Source organism: Microcebus murinus, chromosome 9, assembly GCF_040939455.1.
Source record: "Microcebus murinus isolate Inina chromosome 9, M.murinus_Inina_mat1.0, whole genome shotgun sequence".
Taxonomy (NCBI): domain Eukaryota; kingdom Metazoa; phylum Chordata; class Mammalia; order Primates; family Cheirogaleidae; genus Microcebus; species Microcebus murinus.
In genome coordinates this window covers 5,725,230-5,749,207 of record NC_134112.1, presented here as the reverse complement: position 1 = coordinate 5,749,207, position 23,978 = coordinate 5,725,230, and the positions used below count along the sequence as shown (strand labels likewise).

Below are 23,978 nucleotides of genomic sequence, written 5' to 3'. Positions count from 1 at the left end.
AAAATCAGTAAGGACATTGTTGACCTGATGAGCACCATCAGTTAACTGAATATAATCGACATGTATTGACTAGTTCATCCAACAACAGCATAATACACATTCTTCTCAGGATCACATGGAATATTCACTAAGTTAGACCACATTCTGGGCCATAAAACACACCTTAACAAATTTAAAAGAATGGAAATCTTATAATATCTGTCGTTCTCAGACCACAGTGGAATTAAACTAGATATTGCTAACAGAAAGCTGGAAAATCTCCAAATACTTGGAGATTAAACAACACACTTATAAATACACATGAAACCCGGTAGAAATGTCAAGAGAAATTTTAAAATATTTTAAACTAAATTAAAATTAAAACACTTATCAAAATATGTGGGATATAGTGAAAGCAAGGCATAGAGGGAAATGTATAGCATTGAATGCTAGATTAGAAAAGAAGAATTCTAAATTCAATAATTCAAGCTTCCACCTTTAAACTAGAAAAAGAAAAGCAAATTAAATCCATAGTAGACAGAAGGAAAGAAATAATAAAAATTAGAGCAGAAATCAATGAATTTGGAAACAGGAAAACAGTAGAAAAAATTGACAAAAACAAAACATTATTCTTTGAAAAGATCTATAAGAGTAGTAAGTATCTATCCAGCTAAGATATATATATATGTGTAAAAGAAGATGAATACAAATTGTTAATATCAGAAACAAAAGAGGGGACATGACTAGAGACCCCATAGACATTAAAAGGATAACAAATATTGTAAACAACTCTATTCCCACATATTTGATAATCTAGATAAAATGAACCAATTCCTCAAAAGAAACAATCTGCCAAAATTTATACAAGAAGAAATAGATAATCTGAATAGGCCTATCCATATTAAAGAAATTCAATAAATAGTTAACAGCTTTCCAATACAGAAAGCACCAGGCCCAGATGGGTTCACTGGTGAATTCTATCAAACATTTAAGGAAGAAATTATACCAGTATTCTATAATTTCTTTCAATATTACCCTTATATGAATCCAGACAAAGGTAGTGCAAGAAAAGAAAATTACAGACCAATATCTCTCATGAATATAGATGTAAAATTTCTCAACAAACTATTGGCAAATTGAATCCAATAATGTATAAGAAAATTATACGCTACAATCAAGTCAAATTTATACCAAGGATGCCATGATTTGTCCCATCAACAGGCTAAAGAAGACAAATCACATGATTGTATCAGTAGATTCAGAAAAAACATTGACAAAATCCAACACTCTTTTATGATAAAAACTCTCAGTAAACTAGGAATAGAGGAGGACTTTCCCAACTTCATAACCATTGTCTACTAAAAAGGATCTATAGCTAAAAATCATACTTCCTGCTGAGAAACTCAAAGCTTTCCCATCAGGTCAGGGGCAAGGCGAGATGCCCCCTCTTACCACATGTTTTCATCATCATACTTGAAGTCCTAGCTAATGCAGTCAGACCAGAAAAGGAACTAAAAGATATGCTGATAGGGAAGGAGGAAATAAAGCTGTCCTTGTTTGCAGAGGACATGATGATCTGTGTAATCCAGCAACTAATGAGCAATTATAGTAAGATTACAATTATAGTAGGGATACAAGGTTAATACACAAAATCTAATCACTTTCCTACATACTGGCAATGGACAACTGGAATTTGAAATTAAATACACTATACCATCTACATTAGCAGACCAAAATTAAAATATTTAGGTAGAAAACTAACAAAATATGTATAAAATCTATATGAGGAAAACTATAAAGCTCTGAATAAAAAAATATAGAAAAACTAAATCAATGGAGAGATGTTCCAAGGCCATGGATAGGAAGACTCAATGCTGTCACGATGTCAGTTCTTCTCAAGTTGATCAACAAGTAGATTCTCAAGTAGATTCAACACAATCCCAAACAAAATCTCAGCAAGTAATTTTGTAAATATAAAAACTTATCCTAAATTTTATATGGAGAGGTGAAAGACCTAGAATATGCGACATAATATTGAAGAAGAATAACAAAGTTGGAGGACTGACATTACCGTACTTTAAGATAATATAAAGTTACATAAATCAAGACAGTGTGGTATTGGCAAAATAATAGACAAATATATTAATGAAACAGAATAGATAACCCAGAAATAGACCCATATAAATATAGTGAGCTAATCTTTGACAAAGGAGTAAAGATAATATAATGGTACGGAGATAGTTCTTTCAACAAATGGTACTGGAACAAGTGGATATCTACATGTGAAAAAATAAATCTAGACACAGACCTCATACCCTTCACAAAAACTAACTCAAAGTTGATCATATACCTAAATGTAAATCGTAAAACTATAAAGCTCATAGAAGATAACATAAGAGAAAATCTAGATAACCTTAGGTTTGGTGATGACTTTTTAGATACATTACCAAGGGCATGAATTGTGAATTGATGGACTGGCCTTCATTAAAATTAAAAAAATTCTGCTTTATGAAAGATATTATCAAGAAAATGAAAAAACAAGCCACACAGTGGGAGAAAGTATTTGCAAAAGACATATCAGATAATGTTGGGATGTTGTCCAAAATATACAATATGAGAAAAAGAATAAAGTGGAAAGAGTCATTCTACCCCATTTCAAGACTATGGTATTGGCAAGGGGACAGACACATAGATCAGCAGAATGGCGCAAGAACCCAGAAATAGACCCACAACAGTACAGCCAACTTATTTTTGACAAAGGTGCAAAGGCAACTCAATGAAAGGATAATTTTCAACAAATGGTGCTGAATCAATTGGATACCCATAGACAAAATGAGTCTCAACAAACCTCACAATTTTGTAAAAATTATCTCAAAATGGATCATATATTTAAATGTAAACCATAAAACTATAACATTTTATAAGATAAAAGGAGAAAATCTTTAGGACATAGGGCTTCTTGATGAGTTCTTAGATAGGACATCAAATACATAATCCATAAGATAGAAAATAGATGCATTTGACCTCAATAAAATATAACACTGTTGCTCTATGAAAGACCCTCTTAAGACAATAAAAAGACAAGCTGCAAACTCAGCGAAGATATTTGCAAACCATATATCTGACAAAGGAATAGTACCTAGAATGGGTTAGGAACACAAAATTAAACAGTAAAAAAACCTAATCAACCCAATTGGCAATAGAAAATAGACAAAATACATGAAGAGCCCTTTCACAATGAGGATATAAAATGGCAAATGCACACATGAAAAGATGATCATCACCAGCCACTAGGGAAACAAATTAAAACTTAAGTGACATCTGTCAGAATGACTATAACAACAACTTGCAACAAAACCAAATGCCAGTTAGGCTGTGAATAAACTGGACTGCTCATTGGAATGTAAATTTTATAGCCACTCTGGAAAACAACTTGGCAATTTTTGATAAAACTAAACATACAACTACCATATAACCCAGCAATTGCATTCCTAGACTTTCACTTAAGAGAAATGAAGAATATCTGTGTTTACACAAAACATGCTGTTTTATTTATAGTCGCCTGAAACTGGAAAAAAAATCCCACTCAAAGAGTAAATGGGTACACTGTGACCCATCTGTACCATGGACTGCAACTTTGCTATAAAAAGGAATGAACTATTGACAGCATGGCAACTTAGTTAGATCTCAGGGGCAGTATGCTGAGTTTAAAAAGCCAATCTTAAAAGTCTATTTCTTTTATGATTCCATTAATGTAATGTTCTTTTAATGTTAAGACTGTAGATATGAAAAATATCTTAGTGGTTCTGAGGAGTTAAGGATGGTGGGGCGGGAGGAGGAGCGGTGTGATTATACAGGTGGCATGACGCAGGTCTTTGCGGATGGAAAATTCTGTGTGTCGACTGGTGGTGATTACACAAAGTGACAAATAGCACAGATGTCTTATATCATTCTGTAATTATGTAAGCTGTATTTATGGGGGAAACTGAGTAATCAAACTTCCTGGTTTGATTTAAATCTATAATTTCAAAATAAAAAGTTTTCTAAAATAATATGTTTCAAGAAGAAAATACATGTGTGTATGGATACACATGTTCAGAGGGATTTGGTTGAAAGAGTCTCACAACTTTGTTAAGTTACTAGGAATTCTGCTTGTAAGATGAAGGCTTTAGCAAAATTCAATAAATGGAATCTCTTGTAGACATCCAAATTTATATTTCAGTTGAATTTTTATGACTTACTGAGAACTTTGATGTGGTTTTGACTAAAAAAAAGAAGTTACAAACTACAAGGGCAGTAACTTTGTTTAACTATATCATAACTAAATATTTGCAGCAGGAAAAAAATAGCAACATGGTATATAATTCTAACTAATAGTTAGCTGAGTAATCCCCTTCCAGGCTAAAATCATTTGAGATGAAAAAGCTTTTTTTAGAAATTCTTTAAGGGTCCATACTTATACAAATTTGAAACACAAATTGCCCCTCCCTTGCCTCGATGTATTTGACAAAAGCTTATTCATGTAGTTGCCCAAATTATTCAACCTGGGCAGTTCTATGATGTATTTATTAGTCAAAGGCGGTAACGAATAAAGTCAATATTAAACAACTGTCAAAAAATATAATAAATCACATTAGCATAAAGTTATTTTCAGGAAGAAATACTTCTTTCATCACGGCCCTGGAAGATAAACATCTGACAGACCAAATGCTCGTAGCGCCTTCCCCCCGAGTTTAGTCTGCCACTGTGACTCCAGGAAAGCCCAAATCACTGCTGCTTCTCATTTTTCACTTAGCAACAATAGAGGGATTTATATATAACTGTACTTGAAAGTGTACAAAACAAACGCTTTCCTGTAGCAAAAAGAATGTAAGCTGTTGCTCTTTGTCTCCAGGATGGTATGCTTTACATCATTTTCATGCTTGGCATTTTTCTTGGCTTTTTGTTTTCTCTCATGAACACATGTTTTCGCTCATGATAAATTCCCAACAATTTCTATATTTCTTCCGTGCCAGATGCAGATGATAGAAAATGTGCTGTTGGTACATTCCGTGTACACAGGGGGTCGGGTTTCAAAATACCCACCATAGAGTGCGTGTTGACTAAACAATGGGGAACACACACACTGGAGCCCTAAAGGATAAGCCTGTCTCTGTGAACATGATTGCTGGGACATGTTTTTAAGTGAAAAAAAGCAAAGTACATAAAATTAAGAAGTATGCTCCCATTTGTGAAAGAAAAATGAGAAAATAATTTGCTTATTCTTAAAGTTACACTAGAAAGACAAATTAAACATTATTGGAAATGGTTAATATAATGGCCGGGGTGGGAGGTAACAATGGAGTGGAGCAGATAAATCCCAACAGAGGAACCTAACTCCGTGGCCTGATGTGATCACACAGGGAATGGGGAAGGGACCTTTGAGCGAATATGCTGACTATGAGAAGGGCACAGAACCTGCATTTGTGGTTTATTAGAAATAGCATGTGCTGTGGTTTTTAAAACTACTTTATTTAACAATAGGATTAAAAATGGGTGAATATTTTAATGATTTTAATAAACAGGAGTTTCAGTGTAAAATTAGATATATAATAAAATCTAAGAAGTTAAAAAAATAATATGTTAAATTTAAAGTATTTATTTTAAGAGAAAATCTACACATTTCTAAAAATCTAAAAAGAAAAATCTTGAAATATAATTAGTATTATGAACTTAAAACCTTTAAAAGTGTGTGTATATGACTGTTTATTCCTACCTGTGCCAACTAGGAGGGCCTAGGGCAGCCCCCAGCATGACGGGCACAGGCCACACCCAGGCCTGGCTCTAAATACATTCTCTGCAAAAGGAACCAGCACCCCTTGGAGGAAAGGCTAATTCCAGATGTGGGTAAAGTGAGCTGAAGATATCTTCTTGGTTCAGAAGTGAAAGTTTTTGGTGACTAAAGGAGTATTTCCAAACAATGCCAGAGCCAGATTAAAGTTCAGGCCTCCTCCTAGCCAAATTTTGGACAATTCAAACATCAAAAAATAAAATAAAATCTCCGCACTGACTGGCTTCAAAAGAAGAAAAAAATACATAAAGAGTGGGGTTGTAAAACATTGAAAAATAAACATCTAAAATTCTACAGTGATGTAAAAAAAAAAAAACAATTAACTTAGTTAACTTCTTTAATCAGAAAAAAAACTCATTGGAAGTGACTATTACATTGACATAGAAAGGTTAATTCAGGCAGGAACTTTTGCTAGCATTTGTAGAGTAACTACAGGCCACATGATGTGAATTTTCTAGTTTAGCCCTCACAAGACCCTGTTAAGTATTAAGATTATTATTCCCATTGAGGCACAAAACAATAAAACGGTTAGTTCAAGATCACATAGCTATTAAGTTGCAGCACCAGATTTTTAATGCAGGTTTGTCTGGAGTGGAGACCCATGAGTATTTGCATCTAAGGATACAGAATTTTTGGGCAATTGTGGGTGTGTCTTCTATGCCCAAAACACACTGACAGATATGAATTACATGCAGATTGTGTCCTCAAACCTAACTCTCCAAAAAAAAACAATGAAGAGAAAGAAGAAAACATGCCAAAGAGAGTTCAAGCCAAGCGTGAAATCCATGGCGTCTCAGGTGCTGATCAGGAGAGTGACCAATTGGGGACGCTTCTACGGCATCGATCCCACCTGGAGGGACACTGTGGCACTGCTGGGCATTGACTTCACAACTGCAGAGGGAAACTCGTTCCACTGAGGAACATAGTAACCAGAGTGTGGAGGCCACCGGGGAGAGCTGTGTGCAGGGAGTACTGGGCATCTTGCTGGGGCCACTGGTTGGGGAGGGGGTCTGGAATTCTGAGTATTTCAACTCACCAAAGCTGATGGATGAGTGTCTAACGTAAATACAGCTCCTCGGACAGCACACAGAAGAGACCCTGGACCCACACACCATAAATCTGGTGTCAGCAGGCAATGCAGACAGCTGTCCCCTGGAAACACAGGACTGGAGCTCAAGAGAGATGTCACTGTAATTTGGGAGTCATTGCCAGCTGAATGATTGTTAAAGCTTTGAGTTCCCTGAAGGAGAAGAGATGGAGTCAAAGGCAGAATCTTAGGGCAGTGTCTGCATGAGGACCATGGTCAGGAATCGCGCTCAGGGTGGGAGAAGGGGCACGTGCACCCAGGGAGCCTCTACCACAGCGTGGCCCGCAGGAGCTGGCGTGCTCCACCCACACGGTGACCTTGAAACACAATTGCCACAAAAGCAAGAGTTATTCTCTTTAGAATTATAAAAAGGCCAGTTTTTATCCTGGAGTTTGTTGGATTAATTTATTGTTTTTAAATTTTGCAGATTAACCTTTTCCATCTCTTTGATGACTTTATGCTTTATAATTAAACATATTTGGTTGTGGATTGTCAAAAATGGCGGACTAGGGATGACCTCCTGGCTCTCTGCTCTTGGAGTGGGAGGTGAAGAAGGCGGCCTGAATCACTGGAGTGGGTAGTTCTCTCACAGGATCGGCTTCACGGAACTGCAGGGAAGCTTCCAGGGGCAGCAGTACGTGGAAAAGGAGGAAATTGACTCAGTGGATTTGCTGTGAAGTTCTGAGAATCTGAGTGGTACAGCGGGGATTGGAGTGCAAGCTGGCCACGCTCAGCGGCAGCCACACGGCTGTGTGATCCTTCCCACAGGGGGACGACTTCTCCCTCACCGACCTCCAGACCCACACACGCAGGGAAGTGCCTGAAGACAGCGTGAAGAGGTGACATGGAAGGGCAGGCAGGTGGGAGAGGAGGCAGGAGCGGAAAGTAATTTGAAATCTCCAGGGCACGGTGTAAGGTCGCTTTTGCTGGGAGATCTATAAACACCAGCGGCTTATGCCTCACTTGTCACAGAAAAGTGAGACAGATTCAGCATTTGACTGAGTTGTCCAGTGGACTCGGGAAACCCAAGCGCTGTGAGGGAGGGACTGGAAGAGGGGGTGAGCGCCATCCTCCCCAGACCCTCCCCAGGGGCCTCCAATGGCCCAAGCCCTGCCGCTGGGGCCCCGCGGAAAGTTTTTGCCGCTCGGCGGAACTTGTCTGTGGACCCCAGCCGCTCAAGCTCTGCTGGTGAAGGGGCAGAAGAGGGGTCACGTGTAAAAGTTTTCACCCCTTGGCGGAACTTGTCTGTGGACCCCAGCCCCTTGAGCTCTGCCAGTGAAAGGGCGGAAGGGGGGGGTGAGAGCCATCCTCCGCAGACCCTCCCCAGGGGTCTCCAGCAGCCCAAGCTCTGCTGGTGACTCATGGAAAAGGGATAATTTTCGCCCCTCAGCAGAGCTTCTCAGTGGTCCCTGGCAACTAAAGCGCAGCTGGTGAGGGAGCAGAAGAGGGAAGGAGCTCCTTCCTTGGTAAAGCCTCCTGGCAGATCCCAGTGTCTCAAGTCCCAGCAGGGAGGGGAGGGAAGAGGGAGAGAGATTGCTCCCCAGGTGGTGTCCCCGTCAGGCAGTGCCCCATCCCACCCAACTGCTTTTGCTTTGCTCCTAACAAACAGAACCCACCCTAACAGGGTGGAAATAGGAAAGAGAGCGATCTTCCAACTCTCACGTGGGACAACTGTACCCCCAGCACGTTCTGGGGTTATGAGATAGGTGCTTCTCTCCAGAACTACAGACTCCACCCCTGGGCAGAGTAGTGAAACAAACCATTATTCAAGCAGAAACCAGAGGCTGGGCTTCTATCTCCTATTGCTTAGTATCCATAGCTGGCCTATTTTTCGCTGAAGGCCCAGACCCCTCCCCTGAAAGGTGTTAGTAACAGCCTCTCTAGACCGATACCCAAGCTGAGACATGAACCCATATCCTAGAGGCGACCTGGAAGGCAGGGTCTTTAGCCAAAGGATCAGCCCCCAGCCCTGGAAACACGCAGTAGTGAGGGAGTCCGCTCTTAGGGCTATTGCCCACCTGGGTTGCAGAAGATCCTTGTCTGTGACCAGGCCATTGCTATTCCATAGGGTTGCCTGACCCCTCATATGCAGGAGCAGAGTTGCCAGGCAGGTCACTCTCTGTTCTGTGTCCATCAGCGCCCCTGGGCAAGGCCTCTTTAATAGCCCTGAGCCTTTTACTTCACACCATCCAGATAAACTCCATCCTTGGAAGGGTGGAGTAAAAAGAGTTGATGCCCTACTGCAGCAAGTTGGTTGGATCATCTGTTAAAAGCAGAATACAAGGGCTTATCCTTGGTATCCAGGTAGTTGCTAAATTACAGACTTGTGTTCTGAGAAGGAGAATCTCAACGAGAATCCCTAACAATTGCACCAAAAGACACTTTCCACCAGGAGCTGCCACACATATGCAACGAATGATCACTGAATAACTTTTTAGCAATCCCCCTCTAGTCACAGATCAAGCAATCTCTGAAGTATAATCTCTTAAGCTTGATAATACCTATTGCTTATCTCACCCCAACTAAATAGGTAACAGGGCCCAAGGATCCCCTGGGAGAGGCATGGCACTCACCAAAGGCTGAGATTCCTGTTTACCACATTTAAAGGTTTAGAGCTTATTACATAGGTATTGGAAAAGCTTGATAACTGACCTCCCCTCACAAACCACAAGCAACAAAAAAAGACAGTAACCTCATAGCTCATCAGACTGCCTCTCTCTTCATACGAGTAGTTGATAGGGGAATCACGCTGACAAGAGGATTTAATTCCGGGGAGTCTAAGCAAGGTTTCCAATCTCATTAATCTCTAGTAAAAGTTTGTGAAGACAACAGGTCAAAGATAACCCAACAGGCACAGACTCCTCTAAGACAGTACAGGTCCACAGCACATTTCCCCAGATCTGCCAAGGATCGTACCCCCGGAATTCCAAATTTTAGCTCATAACCCAATCCCTGCACCTCCAATTCTCAATAAAGCACCCAAATGAAAAAGAACCAGAGAAAGTTTACAGGAAACATGAAGGAGCAGAGAGAAAAATCGCCTCCAAAGCAAAATAATCATTCTCCATCATCTGACACCAACTTACATGATATGAGTAAACTAACAGAGGAAGATTTCCAAATATACATTGCTACAAAACTAAATGGAATTGAAGAGAAAATAGAATCACAACATAGAGAAACCACAAAAACAATACAGGAAATGAATGAAAGATTCTCCAAAGAAATTGAGACTATCAATAAAAACCAAACAGAAATTCTGGCAATGAAGGAAACAATCAAGGATCTCCATAAGTCAGTGGATAGCCTAAAGAACAAGAAGGACCATGCAGAGGAAAGAATCTCAGAACTTGAAGATTATGACTATGCTCTAAATAAATCAGAGGAAGAAAGCGAATATAGAAACAAGAGACAAGACCAAAATTTACAGGAAGTGTGAGATTATGTTAAAAAGCCAAATATCAGATTGATTGGGATTCCGGAAGGGGAAGAGGAACATTCACAAAGGATGGAAAACATATTTCACCGAATACTGGAGGAAAATATGCCAGGCCTGGCCAGAAATCTTGATATCCAAATACAAGAAGCACACAGAAGTCCTGGGAGACTCAATGTGAAAAGGAAATCACCTTGCCACGTGGTTTTTAGGCTGATCAAAGTAAACGTGAAAGAAACAATTCTCTGTACAGTGAGACAAAAGCAGTAAATGACCTATAAAGGTAAGCCTATCAGACTAACAGCAGACTTCTCATCTGAAACCTTACAAGCCAGGAGGGATTGGCTGCCTATCCTTAATCTTCTAAAACAGAACAAAGCCCAACCTAGAATTCTTTATCCAGCAAAATTAAGTTTCGTCTATGAGAGAGAAATAAAGTCCTTCTCAGACAAACAATTACTGAAGGAATTTGCAAAGACCAGACCATCCCTACAGGAAGTTCTCAGACCCACATTTCTAACCAAACAGGGCAGTAGACACTCTTCAAAGTAAAATCGTCAAAGAATTAAAGTTTAGATCTTGAACTAAATGATGGCTCAAGTAGTAAAACAAAAAAACAAGTGTCCACCCAACAATATGAATGGTATTCTTCCTCCAATTTCAATCCTTTCAATAAATGTAAATGGCTTAAACTGTCCTCTGAAGAGACATAGACTGGCAGAGTGTATAAAAATTCATAAGCCTAGCATCTGCTGTCTACAGGAAACACATCTAACCCACAAAGATGCCTCTCGGCTTAAGGTCAAGGGATGGAAAACTACCATCCAGTCAAATGGGAGTCAAAAGAAAGCTGGAGTAGCTATACTATTTGCAGATAATATAAGCTTTAAAATAGCAAAAGTAAAAATGGATAAAGATGGCCATTATATAATGGTGAAAGGGAAGATCCAACAAGAAGTTTTAACAATTCTTAATATCTATGCACCCAATACAGGTGAACCCAATTACTTAAAGCAAACCTTGTCTAATATAAATACCTGGTTATACAACACTGCCATAGTAGCAGGGGACTTCAACACTCCATTGAATGTTCTGGGTAGATTCTCCAAACAGAAAATAAGCAAAGAAATAATGGACCTGAACAAAGCCCTTGATCAAAAAGGTCTGACAGATCTTTATAGAGCATTTCATCCACATAAACTTGAATTTACATTCTTCTCAGCAGCTCATGGATCCTATTCCAAAATTGACCACATCCTAGGCCACAAATCAGATCTCAAAAAATTCAAGAAAATAGAAATGATACCTTGTATCTTTTCTGACCATAATGGTATAAAATTACACTTCAATTCCTATAGAAACACTCAACCCCTCACAAAATCATGGAAACAAAACAATCTATTATTGAAAAATTATTGGGTAAAGGAAGAAATTCAGAGGGAAATCAAGAATTTCTTTGAACAAAATGATAATGGTGATACTTCTTACCAAAACCCATGGGATACAGCAAAAGCTTACCTGAGAGGAAAACTAATAGCAAATAACGCTCACATCAAAAAACAGAAAGCTTAGATACTGAAAATCTAATGAATAAGCTCAAGGAATTGGAAAAAGAAGAGCAAACAATTTCCAATCCTAATAAAAGAAAAGAAATAACAAAGACCAAAGCAGAACTGAATGAAATGGAGAACAAGAGAACTATGCTAAAGATCAACAAAACCAGAAGCTGGTTTTTTGAAAAGATAAACAAAATCAACGGCCCTCTTGCTAGATTGACAAGGATCCAAAGGGAAAGGATTCTGATAAACTCAATAAGAAATGAAAAAGGAAAGATTACAACAGATACCACAAAAATACAAAATATTATATTTGACTATTATAAAAAACTATATGCTTAAAAACTACAGAATGAAGACGAAATGGACAAATTCTTGGATTCATACAACCTTCCTAAGTTCACCCAGGAGGCAACAGAATTCCTGAACAGACCAATCTCAAGCTCAGAAATTGAAGCAGTAATTAAAAACCTCCCCAAACGTAAAAGTCCTGGGCCAGATGGCTACACTTCAGAATTCTACCAAACATACAAATATGATTTTATACCTATACTACAGAAACTATTCCACACTATTGAGAAGGATGGTATCTTACCTAACTCATTCTATGAAGCCAGTATCACCTTGATACCAAAGCCCGGAAAGGACACAACAAAGAAAGAAAAATACAGACCAATATCCCTCATGAATACAGATGCAAAAATCCTAAATAAAATTTTAGCGAATAGAATTCAGCAGCACATAAAAAAAATAATTCACCATGACCAGGTGGGCTTTATTCCAGAGATGCAAGGATGGTTCAACATAGGCAATTCTATAAATGCAATTCACTTCATAAATACAATCAAGAACAAAGACCATATGATTCTGTCAGTAGATGGAGAAAAAGCATTTGACAAAGTCCAACACACTTTTATGATAAAAACTCTTAACAAAATAGGCATAGATGGCTCATACCTTAAATTTATCAAATCCACCTATGACAAACCCACTGCTAATATCATTCTAAACAGGGAAAATTAAAATCTTTCCCCCTTTGATCTGGAACTAGACAAAAATGCCCACTATCTCCTCTCCTATTCAACATAGTGCTCGAAGTCCTAGCAACAGCAGTCAGGAAGGAGAGGAGTATTAAGGGCATTCTAGTGGGGGCAGATGAAATAAAACTCTTGCTCTTCACCAATGATATGATATTATACCTAGAAAACCCCATGGACTCTTCCAAGAGACTCCTAGACTTGATAACTGAATTTGGTAAAGTTTCAAGTTATAAAATCAATATATACAAATCAGAAGCATTCATATATGCCAAGAACCATCAAGCAGAAATTCAAATCACAAACGCAATACCCTTTACTATAGCCCCAAAGAAAATTAAATATCTAGGAGTACACTTAATGAAAGATACAAAAGATTTATACAAAGAGAACTACGAAATACTAAAAAACTAAATTGCAGAAGATTTAAACAGATGGAAAAAACTACCTTGTCCATGGATTGGTAGAATCAGTATAGTTAAAATGTCAATATTACCTAAAGTGATCTACAGAATCAATGCAATCCCCATCAAAATACCATCAGCATTCTTTACAGATCTAGATAAAATAATTCTTCACTTTGTATGGAACCAGAAAAAACCTCATATAGCCAAAGCAATCTTAAATAAAAAGAATAAACTGGGAGGCATCAGTCTTCCTGACTTCAAGCTGTACTATAAAGCAATAATAGTAAAATCAGCCTGGTATTGGCACAAGAACATAAGCATGGATATCTGGAATAGATCTGAGATACCAGAGATGAAACCATCAGTATACGGTAATCTAATCTTTGATAAAGCTGACAAAAATATACAATGAGGAAAAGAATCTCTCTTCAATAAATGGTACTGGGAAAACTGATTAGCTACATGCAGGAGAGCAAATCAGGATCCCTACCTCTCACCTCTCACAAAAATTCACTCAAGATGGATAATAGACTTAAACTTAAGGCATGAAACCTTAAGAATCCTAGAAAAAGATGTTGGGAAACCCTGTCAGACATTGAAAGCAATGAATCAGCAAAGAAATTTTGAAGAAGACCCCCATGGCAATCACTGCAGCATAAAAAATAAACAAATGGGATCTGATCAAATTAAAAAGTTTCTGCATAGCCAAGGAAACCTTCAGTAGAGCAAATAAATAGACAACCCACAGAGTGGGAAAAAAATATTTGTTCTCTACAACTCTGATAAAGGTCTAATAACAAGAATCTATCTAGAACTCAAAAGAATTAACAAAAAATCAAACAATCCCATCAAGAAATGGGCAACGGAAATGAACAGAAACTTTTCCAAAGAGGACAGAATAATGGCCTGCAAACATATAAAAAAATGCTCAACATCTCTAATCATCAGAGAAATGCAAATCAAAAGAACAATGAGATTCCACCTAACCCCAGTAAGAATGGCCTATATCAATGAAATCCCAAAACAACAAATGCTGGTGAGGATGCGGAGAGACAGGAACACTTTTACACTGCTGCTGGGACTGAAAATTAGTGCAATCTTTGTGGAAAAGAATTTGGAGATACCTCAAACAACTAGAAATAGAAATACCATTCGACCCAGCAATAGCATTGTTGGGCATCTACCCCAAAGAGCATAAGACATTCTATTATAAAGACATCTGCATCTAAATGTTTATGGCAGCACAATTCATTATTGCACGGTCATGGAAACAACTCAAGTGCCCGTCAATTCATGAGTGGATAAATAAAATGTGGTATATGATCACAATGGAATATTACTCAATCCTAAGAAATGACTGTGAGCTAGCACCGTTTATGCTATCCTGGATTAAGCTTAAGCCCGTTATCCAAAGTGAGGCGACACAAGACATGGAAAATGGGCCCCATATCTACTCGCCATCAAATTGGTACTGACTGATTAAAACTATGGTTCTCAAATGGTGTTAATGTTCACCAGGGATTGAGGGAGAGGGGGACCCAATTTTAGGGATGTGGTGAGCATTTTAGAGGGGAAGGGCATAACTTGAACCCTTCTTAGGGAGAGGCAAAGATATACAATGTAACCAAAATGTCAAAAACAAACAAAAAAGAAAAAACAAACTTTTCATCAGGTGGTGGGCAGGCGGGAGGGGGGAGGAGGAGAAGGGTGTGTACTTACATAAAGTGTGCGGTGCGTGCCACCGGGGGATTGGACACGCTTGAATCTCTGGCACATGGAGGGGGGGTAAGAGGGGACATGGCCAATATTTGTAACCCTAACAATATTTGTGCCCCCATAATATGATGAAATAAAAGGAAGAAAAAAAACCATATTTGGTTGTGAACACATTGTCAAAAACTGTAAAAGCAAAGAAAGGGAGAATGAGAATTCTGGCAAATTGCTGAAGTTCAAAGTTGGAGGCCTTTATTTAGGATGCAGTAATTACTGGTATTTGAATTTTAGAGGGAGATTTGGAGGCAGGGCAGTTGTTCAAATCTGAATCAGGTGTACAAGTATGGACCAAAACATAAAGCCATTAATCTTTTTTAAAAAACAGTTGTTTCAGCTCACACTGGAAATCATTCTGATACTCATTCCTTCATGTCCTTGACCTCATACATAAAGTACAGATGTGACACCTCTGTTGCCTGCCAAGCTTATAGTTGATGTTGATGGAGAAGTGCAGAGATCCTCAGTTCTTGTGGAAGATTGTCAAAGATCTACTCCTGGCACAGGCTAAGATGGTGCTTCTCAAAGTGGGTCCTACACCAGCAGCGTCCACACATCACCCGGGAACTTACCAAGCAAATTCTCAGGCCTCTCCCTAACTAGTGAGTCAGAAACTGGGTGTAAGACCTGCAGCCATTATTTTCAAGGGCCCTTCAGGTGTTTGTAATGTGTGTGAAAGTGTGAAAGCCTGCCCCAAGAAGTCTGGAAGGCATGCTGTAGCCAGGTCACTTCAGTTTGCTTGTTTAAGCTCACTCTCTCAAAGTGTCATGACAAATAAAACTGGTTCTTCGAAGGCCCCAGTGCTGCCAATGCTTTTTCTACGATTATATAGAATTAGTTAAGTCAAACAGTTGCAGATTTGGCTTATAGAGAAGGCCCCAAAATGGAATGTCTGTTAATCAAAGTCACAATGTTGTCTCTCTTAAAAATTTCAGATAACATTGGTTCATGTCATAAAAAGTGGGAGTACTTCATATTACTGAAATTATGGGAGTGAATCAAACATATATTATAATGCTAACTACCTAATTATATATATTATATATTTATGCACACACATAATATAAAACATTTTTCTGTATTTCAGGACCAAACTGCTTTGCAGAAACTGCTGTCATCCCTGCTGGCAGAGAAGTGAAGACCGATGAATGCACCATATGTCACTGTACTTATGAAGAAGGCACGTGGAGAATTGAACGGCAGGCCATGTGCACAAGACATGAATGCAGGCAAATGTAGACATTTCACAGTGCAAAAACTCTTGACACTTTTCTAGAATATTTTACTGATGTCAGCATTCTAGATGATTCTGGGAAATACCAATCAGAAGGAGAAGAACTTTGGTGAGGAATAATGGAAAATTGTTGGTACTTTTGCTTTACTTGGTAACAATTACTGCAAGAGAATGAAATGGATATATTTCAAAACATCAACAAGAACTTTGGGCATAAAAGCCCTCTCTAAATAAATGTGCTATTTTCACAGTAAGTACATGAAAGTACACAATTATATATTAAATGTATTTCTATATCCCTCCATTAGAGAGCTTATATAAATGTTTTCTATAGATACAGATTAAAAATGCTGTGTTGTCAACCGTCTTCACTGTGTACCTGCATATCTTTTTCAGTTCTGTGTCACCACACGGGGGTGTTTGTAAATGCCAGCCCCCTTCACATCCGCGGGGAGCAGCGTGCCCGTGAGCAGATCACACGATGATAGCACTGAGTTCTACCAAAGCCTCGCCCAAATTCTGTTTAATTACAGACAAATATCTAATGTTTAGCCTTAGAAGATTTAATCTAATTCACATGAATGTATCGTTTCCTCCTTGTAATAACATGCTGCTTTTATCAGTTTTATTCTCAGTCATTTGGGAAATGCAGGTATAAAGAACACGAACACACTTTTCAGTTCTTTCAAAGCTCCTAGGTTGTGGAACATAGGTAAATGCATACACATACTTGAGTTTCATTGACATTACTTTCTCTTCTAAATGTGACTTTTATTCCCTAAACTGACGAATGAGGCAGGCTGGAAAATTTGCATTATTTTGCTGTGAGCATGCAGGAAAATGGGAGGGGCAATCCTTCTGTTCTCTGGAGGAGAGTTAAGGAAGGTAGAAATTCTGAACAAGTTTATGCCTGAAGTCTAAATGCAGTACAGACATCTCAGCTCTCAGTTCAGCGGGCTCCTACTTCTCATCAGAACGAGTCACCTGCCCCGCAGACAGGCACAGTCATCCTGAGCGGCGCCCGCGTCAGCCAGCCCTCACCAGCAGAGTGAGGAAGCAGTTCTGTCCAGCTGTGTTAAAACAAAGCAGAAGGCCAAGCGTGCTCTGCTGCTTCCTTGCAGTTATACAAAATTCCAAACCAACTTTTCTTTACATTCGGACAGGGAAAAAAGAAACCACTGAAAAGTCCTGCTGATCTGATTAGAGAATAACTTCCACCTTTAACGATCATATCAGCACTTGGCACATTGATGAAAGAGGTCCCTGGAGTCTTAATAGATGTAGGGTGAAAAGGCAAAACTATAATCATTATTTGAAGCCTTTAAAGGTGTTTTTTCCATATATTTATTTATTATTAAATTTTGAATTAAATAAGTACAAAATATGGTGATGACAAAAAAAGGAATAGGTGTGGTTTGTCTTTGTGGATTGGCATAATAGGAGTAAGAAATTACAGTGGATTGTGTTAGGAGCTAAACTAGCTGCCAGCAAATGGAGATTAGAAAGCTTCCTAAAAAGACCATAGAGAATATTTTTAAAAACTCATTTTATTAAAAAATCATTCAATCATTAGAGATTGAATAACATTCAAGAAAAGTTGATACATCTGATATTGTTGAAAAGTCGAACCATTGCAGACCTTAGCAATGTGAAGCCACCGCTGACTGAAGCCGCAAGACATTAAGTGTGAAATGTCCGATTTCTGTAAGTACTAGCTTGACAGTTGATGATCTCTGACGTTTCTTGTTCTATTTTTACTGTGAAGGTACATCCTCAGTATTTCAAAGTTGTGTTCTGGCTTGTGATTATCTTTCAAAACTGTTTTTAGAGCAGTTTTTGTGAAACCATGGATAAGTGAAAAATTCATGTTATTTTCAGTTCTTACCAAGCTCCAGAAAACGCCTTTCGTGTTTCATCGCCACTCGCTCTCCGGGCTTCTTCGCAGCTGGCATAAACAAGCCACCATTGAGATGGCAAAACGGTGTCGATGGTTTAGGTGCACACTTTGATTAATTGTACTGTTGCTTGTTTGAGATACAATAAACTATACATTCGAAATCGGACAGTTCATATTTAATGACCTAATACATATGCTCATATCTAATTCTTACCTTATTTATGAAGAACACCTTGAGCCCAATGGACCACATGCACATATTTTCATGAAAATACTCAGGGGAATTGTTAGCTAATTGCTCTCAGGTGTGATCAGCTTTCCAAAACTCAACTTTTAGCATTAGAGACAGCTAGACATTGGCCATTTCTCCACTATTGAAAGATAGATTTTTTTGAGACAAAGTCATATAAAGTTATCATTTTACCGACAAGTGGCCCTAGCACCCAGGAGTAGGTGGGCCATTAGCTATCTCTTATATAGCATATAAGTGGCCTCTTCTCTCTACCAGACATGACCCAATGAGAGGCTAGGTCCAGGAGGCCCAAAGTCTTCCTATTAATATTTCTCCTGGCAGTATAATCCCTACCAGAATGATGATGAGCTCTGAAAGTTCTGCAATGGTATCTTCAGTGCTGTGAGAATTTCCGGAAACCTAGTATTTTGTTGCATTATAGAGAGAGCGAATGCAATACCATCTTCGGAAACTGACTGACTGTCACTTGATCTACACTCACGTGACCTGCACTGTCACAGGCGCACACTCCTAAGAGCTGAAGCTCAGTGGCTGTCACTGCACCAAAGCAACTCCCCTCCATCTGCAGTGTCAATCCCTCATTCTCCCTCCACATAGAATAGCACATAAACCAAATACTTGGCAGAACTTGGGTTGATGACATCACACATACTAATAATAATGAAATTATTTGCATTTGTGGCCAAGAAAAACTTCTGCTCTTCTTGCAGTGAGATTTTCACATCTATGTACCAGTCTCAGGCTGACATTTTATTTTCTCCCTTCTGTTCTCATAGAACTCTTTGCTGAGATTATCAACAATGAAACTGTTCTATTCAATAAAAATAACTTTAATAACTGCATAATAATATTTATATATTATTTATATAACTTTATATATTTAATATAATAAAAAGAAAAGTATGAGTCCAAGTTATAATTCCCAAATATTGTGGTTTGGACATAGTCCTGAAAAGGGGCCTTGGAATTCAAATGCAGAAGTTTTGGGAGAGCCGTAATTCTTAAAATTCAGATAGGCCTGCTCTATAAGTACTTAATAATTGTTAAATGATTTATTCAAGTTAATAAAAGAAATCATACTTACAAATGTATTACATTAATTTATTTCAAATTTTTCAAGCTATATTAAGATCTGAAAATATGAAGCTACTTATATAAGCAACAGACAGGTTCTGGAAGTCATCTGTTGTTTTAGAAGTTTTCAAGTTAGATTCATTCTTTCAGTCATAGGATATTTCTTTGCTGGGTGGATTAATCGGTATTTTTTATTTACATTTCACAGAAGTCTTGAGTAAAGTGAGTAAAGTCATTTCAAAAATGTATATTTCATTCCTGCTTGCAACAAGCACTGGATGCATTCCGGCCATGTAGCAGGGCCTGAAGAGACCACAGCACTCTTGACATCAAGGAATTTATATGCCTCGAAACTCGTTTACATTTGATTATATTACTTTTAATCTTTTGACACTTTCAGTTTCCTCCTCTGCTTTGCAAAATAAAACATGTTAATAGATGAATTCTCATACATTTTTAAGTTTGTAACATTATTAATATGTTTAAGAAACTCTCTTCTCCATTTCCCTAACATAAATGTTGTATGTATGCAATGTTTAAAAAGTCCAGAATATTTCAGAGTGTTCAGATATGTTCCATTTTTTTGTTTTGATTTTAAGCAGTGCAATAGGTTTTTTAATGTATCCTTCATTTGAAACTTGCAAAATATATACTATTTCAAACAAGCATTGTTGGAAACTACATCCATTATTTTAAGTATAAATTAAACATACAGAGAACAAAACTATAGATACAAAGCATGGTTTAACAAATATTAACAATTTACTAAATTTGCTTCGAAAGACAAGAGATCAAGTCTACTTTTCATTAATTTTTTAAGGTCATTTTCCCCCAATGTAATATAATAAGGAAAAGTAATCTAGATGTCATCCCATCTGGATAAAGAGCATTATCAGATGAATAAGTATCATGGCTAAGGAAATACAGGCTTCTTTGGCCAATATAATTTGTAACCTTAAGTTCTTAGTAGACCCACCTACCTACTTTATTTTTCCCTCACTAGTAGCATCTGTGGATGGTTGATACAGTCAATAACTATTCTGAATAATTAGATGCAGAGAAAAGAATTAACTTGTTCTAGAATAAATGCTCGTTACACTACATACTTTTCACATTCCAGCTGCTGCTTCCAAAGCTCAGGTCCTTGCTGTTCCATAGTAGAGATGAAATAGCCTACTTACACCACATTCTTACTCTAAACCAACCTCTTTAGCCTACTATTTTCTAAATATAGACCTAGTTTTCAACTGAAGTCTTTATTTTGAGAACACCAATTGTACACAAAATACATCCAAACTCCTCAGCATGGCATACTGGTGTCTTCACAATTAGATCACGGTCACACGGTGACCCAATCCCCTGCTGGCTGGTTAAGACCTGCAGGCTATGGCTACTCCACATATGACTCTGAACACAGCCTCTACTTTCCAAGCTCCTGCCCCTGCATGTCCTTTCAGCATGTTGAGATTATTAGCCATTTTTCTATATCCAATTCAGGTATCATTGCTAGCCTTGTGAGAAGCCTTCTATAGTCCTAATGGGATCGATAATGACTTGGTGTCCCAGTCATAGTACAAATTTGGTATCTCATTTTAACACATGATTTAGAAATCATACTCTGCGTTATAGTTAATTTGATATCTATTGTGTGCTCTATTATTTACAAATCCCCATTAATTCAGGCTATGAGACGTTCAATCCCCAAAACATCACCCAGTATTTTTGTGTTAAAGATGTGTTAAATTGTATTTAATCTATTAATTCAGAGTTAATTACTATCCTTGGTTAAGGCTAATGTATATATTAAAGGGCAGCTGAAAGTTTCCATTACCGTTTGCCTGCCCTGTCTTTTGATTTCTTGGTTAATTTGCAAATCTCAGATGTCCAGGACACAGTAGTCTTAGACACACCAAATGCCCCACTGTTGCAGTAGTTTTAGTTCTATGACAGTCATTGGTCATTTATGATGCAAATCAGGAAAAAATTGCTATTGGTGTGAGCTTTCTGATGCTGAATTTCTTATATCGGAGACAGTGGTACTTGCCAATGATAAAAAAGGTCAAGTTTACAGATTTGGTATTTATTTACTAGCTTATTTCAAATTTTTGGAATACAAATTTCTTATCTTGGACTTTCTTTTGTGGTTTTGAGTATTTCTGCATATTCTAATATTTCTACATAACATAATTAAATCCTCAGTAGGTATCTAGTGAACTGATAAATCAATGAACTGAGTTATCTGTTTCCAGTAGTTTCCATAGTCTGTTTGAAAAGTGTTTAAAAGTGATGGTCATCTCAATTTCACCAGTGTCAAATTTCCCTCTGAATTTTGCAAAGCACCTGCTGTTTTAGCTTTAACAAAAAAATCTAGAAACCAAGGCCAAATACCTAATTTTAAAATGAATAAATCCCATTGCCTATTAAGTGACACCAACAAACAGGCTAAAGAGTATTCAGCCTGTTTGTAGTAGTGTAATGTAGTAATGTAGTAGTAATGTAGTAACATTACTAAAACTTAATGAAAATACGCTTTTAAGTGCTTGTCCCACATGCAGTTTCTACTTCAAGAAATGCACACTGTGTAACTCCTTCCTCTCAAGTTCAGAGAAGAACATAAAGCATGTGGCTGACCCGTTATAGAAGTATAGGATTAACAAAAGTAACCAAAGAATAAACCTGAAGTAATTTTAGTGCATTACTGATACAGCCTGATGACTGAAAACGATTGCAAAATATTGCCACCTTAGTTTTAAATTAAATTGTAAGGAAATAGAAACATTTCTCAATTTCACTTTATTTAACAATATTTTATTTAATGATTAATATTTTATATTTTTAAAATTTCTGGAATTTAAACAGGACTGTTTCCAAATACATTTTATGGGAATGTTCATTTTCCCATTCACTTTATTTATTTTATTTACATTATCAAATAAATACATTTCTATTTGATTTCAGAGATTATTCTCATCCTGAACATGTAATTCTTAGAATTCAAATAGGAAAAAAGTGAAAAGTATCCAATAAGTAATGTCTATCTATGAAACTATTAATGTTCTACATATTACCAAGTAGTTTGAAAAAGCTACTCTTAGTTGTGAATAAATGTATATAATCAACCAAGAACTATGGTAAATTCCTTCACTCGTTATTTAACCTCACAGTTCCCCTAAACAGCATGTACTGCTATCCCCTTTTTTTGCAGAAAAGTAAATGTAGGCTCAGGGATGTCAGAAATTGCCTTAACGTTCAGTCTATTCAATGAGCGATTGAGTTAAGAACCCAAACCGGTTTCACACTAGAACCCGTGGTGTGAAGTCTTATCACATGCTTTCATTAGTAGATCAGGGACCTCTAGAAATCACACAGAAATGCTCCAAAATGCTCTTCTACCCCACACTCCACAAATATAAGGAATAAACAGCAACATATACCCCTTATTCAACTATGACAACCGTGATACTTCTCAAAGTAAAAAGTAGCTCTCACCAAAAGGTTGTGACCACCCCATTCTAAATGATTGTCATATATTGTGATTCCTAATGAAACTATATCTGGATCTGTTAAAATAGTATTAATGTTTAGGTATGATCCTTGCACTGAAATTTACAAAATATGACCAAATATTATGACCCAATCTTCCAGAAGCTAAGTGAAGTAAACTGCCATTTATTAAGTGACAATTATATGAAAGACACTGCAATTTCAAATTTTCAGATTCTTTTATCTGATTTCTTCATTTTATCAACTCTGCTGTATTGATGAGGAAATGAACACATGGTAGGTAACTTGCCCAAATTTTAGTGATGGAATGGAGATCAAGTCTGTGTGGGGAAAAGCCCAGAAAATTTTGCTGCCCTGCATGGGGCATAGTCAGAGCTGAAATGAGTGGCATTACCTCCACTCAAATATTCTTCCAGGAGAGCAGCTGCTAACCTGAGTCAATCACTTCTTTCATTCTATGTGTCAAATACAGTTTAAGCCTGGGTGACTGAACAATACATGGTCTTTGAGCCCATGGAGCTCTTAGTCTAGTATTCTGACAGATGTCCTTAAACCAGTAAAAAATGTGATGGCATCATAGGTTGTTTTGAATTTTTGCAGTAAAGTCATTAACTCACATCAGTATCAGTAAGCAAAATTTTGCTACTTCCTAATACATAGTAGTCAGTGATAAAAGTATGAAGTTAATATTGTATGGTACCAATGACTTAAAAAAATTAAGTGCCTACTTGGGCTAGTTATACTCTGCAATACACCCTGCACATATTGTTTTCTTCATTTACTCTTCACAAACTTCAGTTTAATTTAATGTAAATTAATTATAATGATCAGTAGGGCAAGTAAAGGGAGAGATTAATTTGGATGTGGAACCAAAATGTAAGGCTGAAATTGACAGCAATACAGATTTTAGGAGG

General features: G+C 37.5%; 1 protein-coding gene across 2 annotated transcripts in view; it reads left to right on the top strand.

The window, feature by feature from the left end:
- VWC2 (von Willebrand factor C domain containing 2) overlaps positions 1 to 22,436 on the top strand; it is a 135,363-nt gene extending 112,927 nt beyond the window's left edge. Inside the window, exons 3-4 of one of the 2 annotated variants that reach the window (XR_012920972.1) lie at positions 16,190 to 16,586; positions 19,769 to 22,436. Coding sequence is in view for 1 of the 2 variants with exons in the window: in XM_020289933.2 (XP_020145522.1) it covers positions 16,190 to 16,341 (152 nt within the window). In the remaining variant the exon portion in view is untranslated. Of the gene's footprint in view, positions 1 to 16,189 lie in introns of both variants that reach the window. The other variant, XM_020289933.2, reaches the window with a different exon arrangement.
- Positions 22,437 to 23,978: the final 1,542 nt, after the last annotated feature.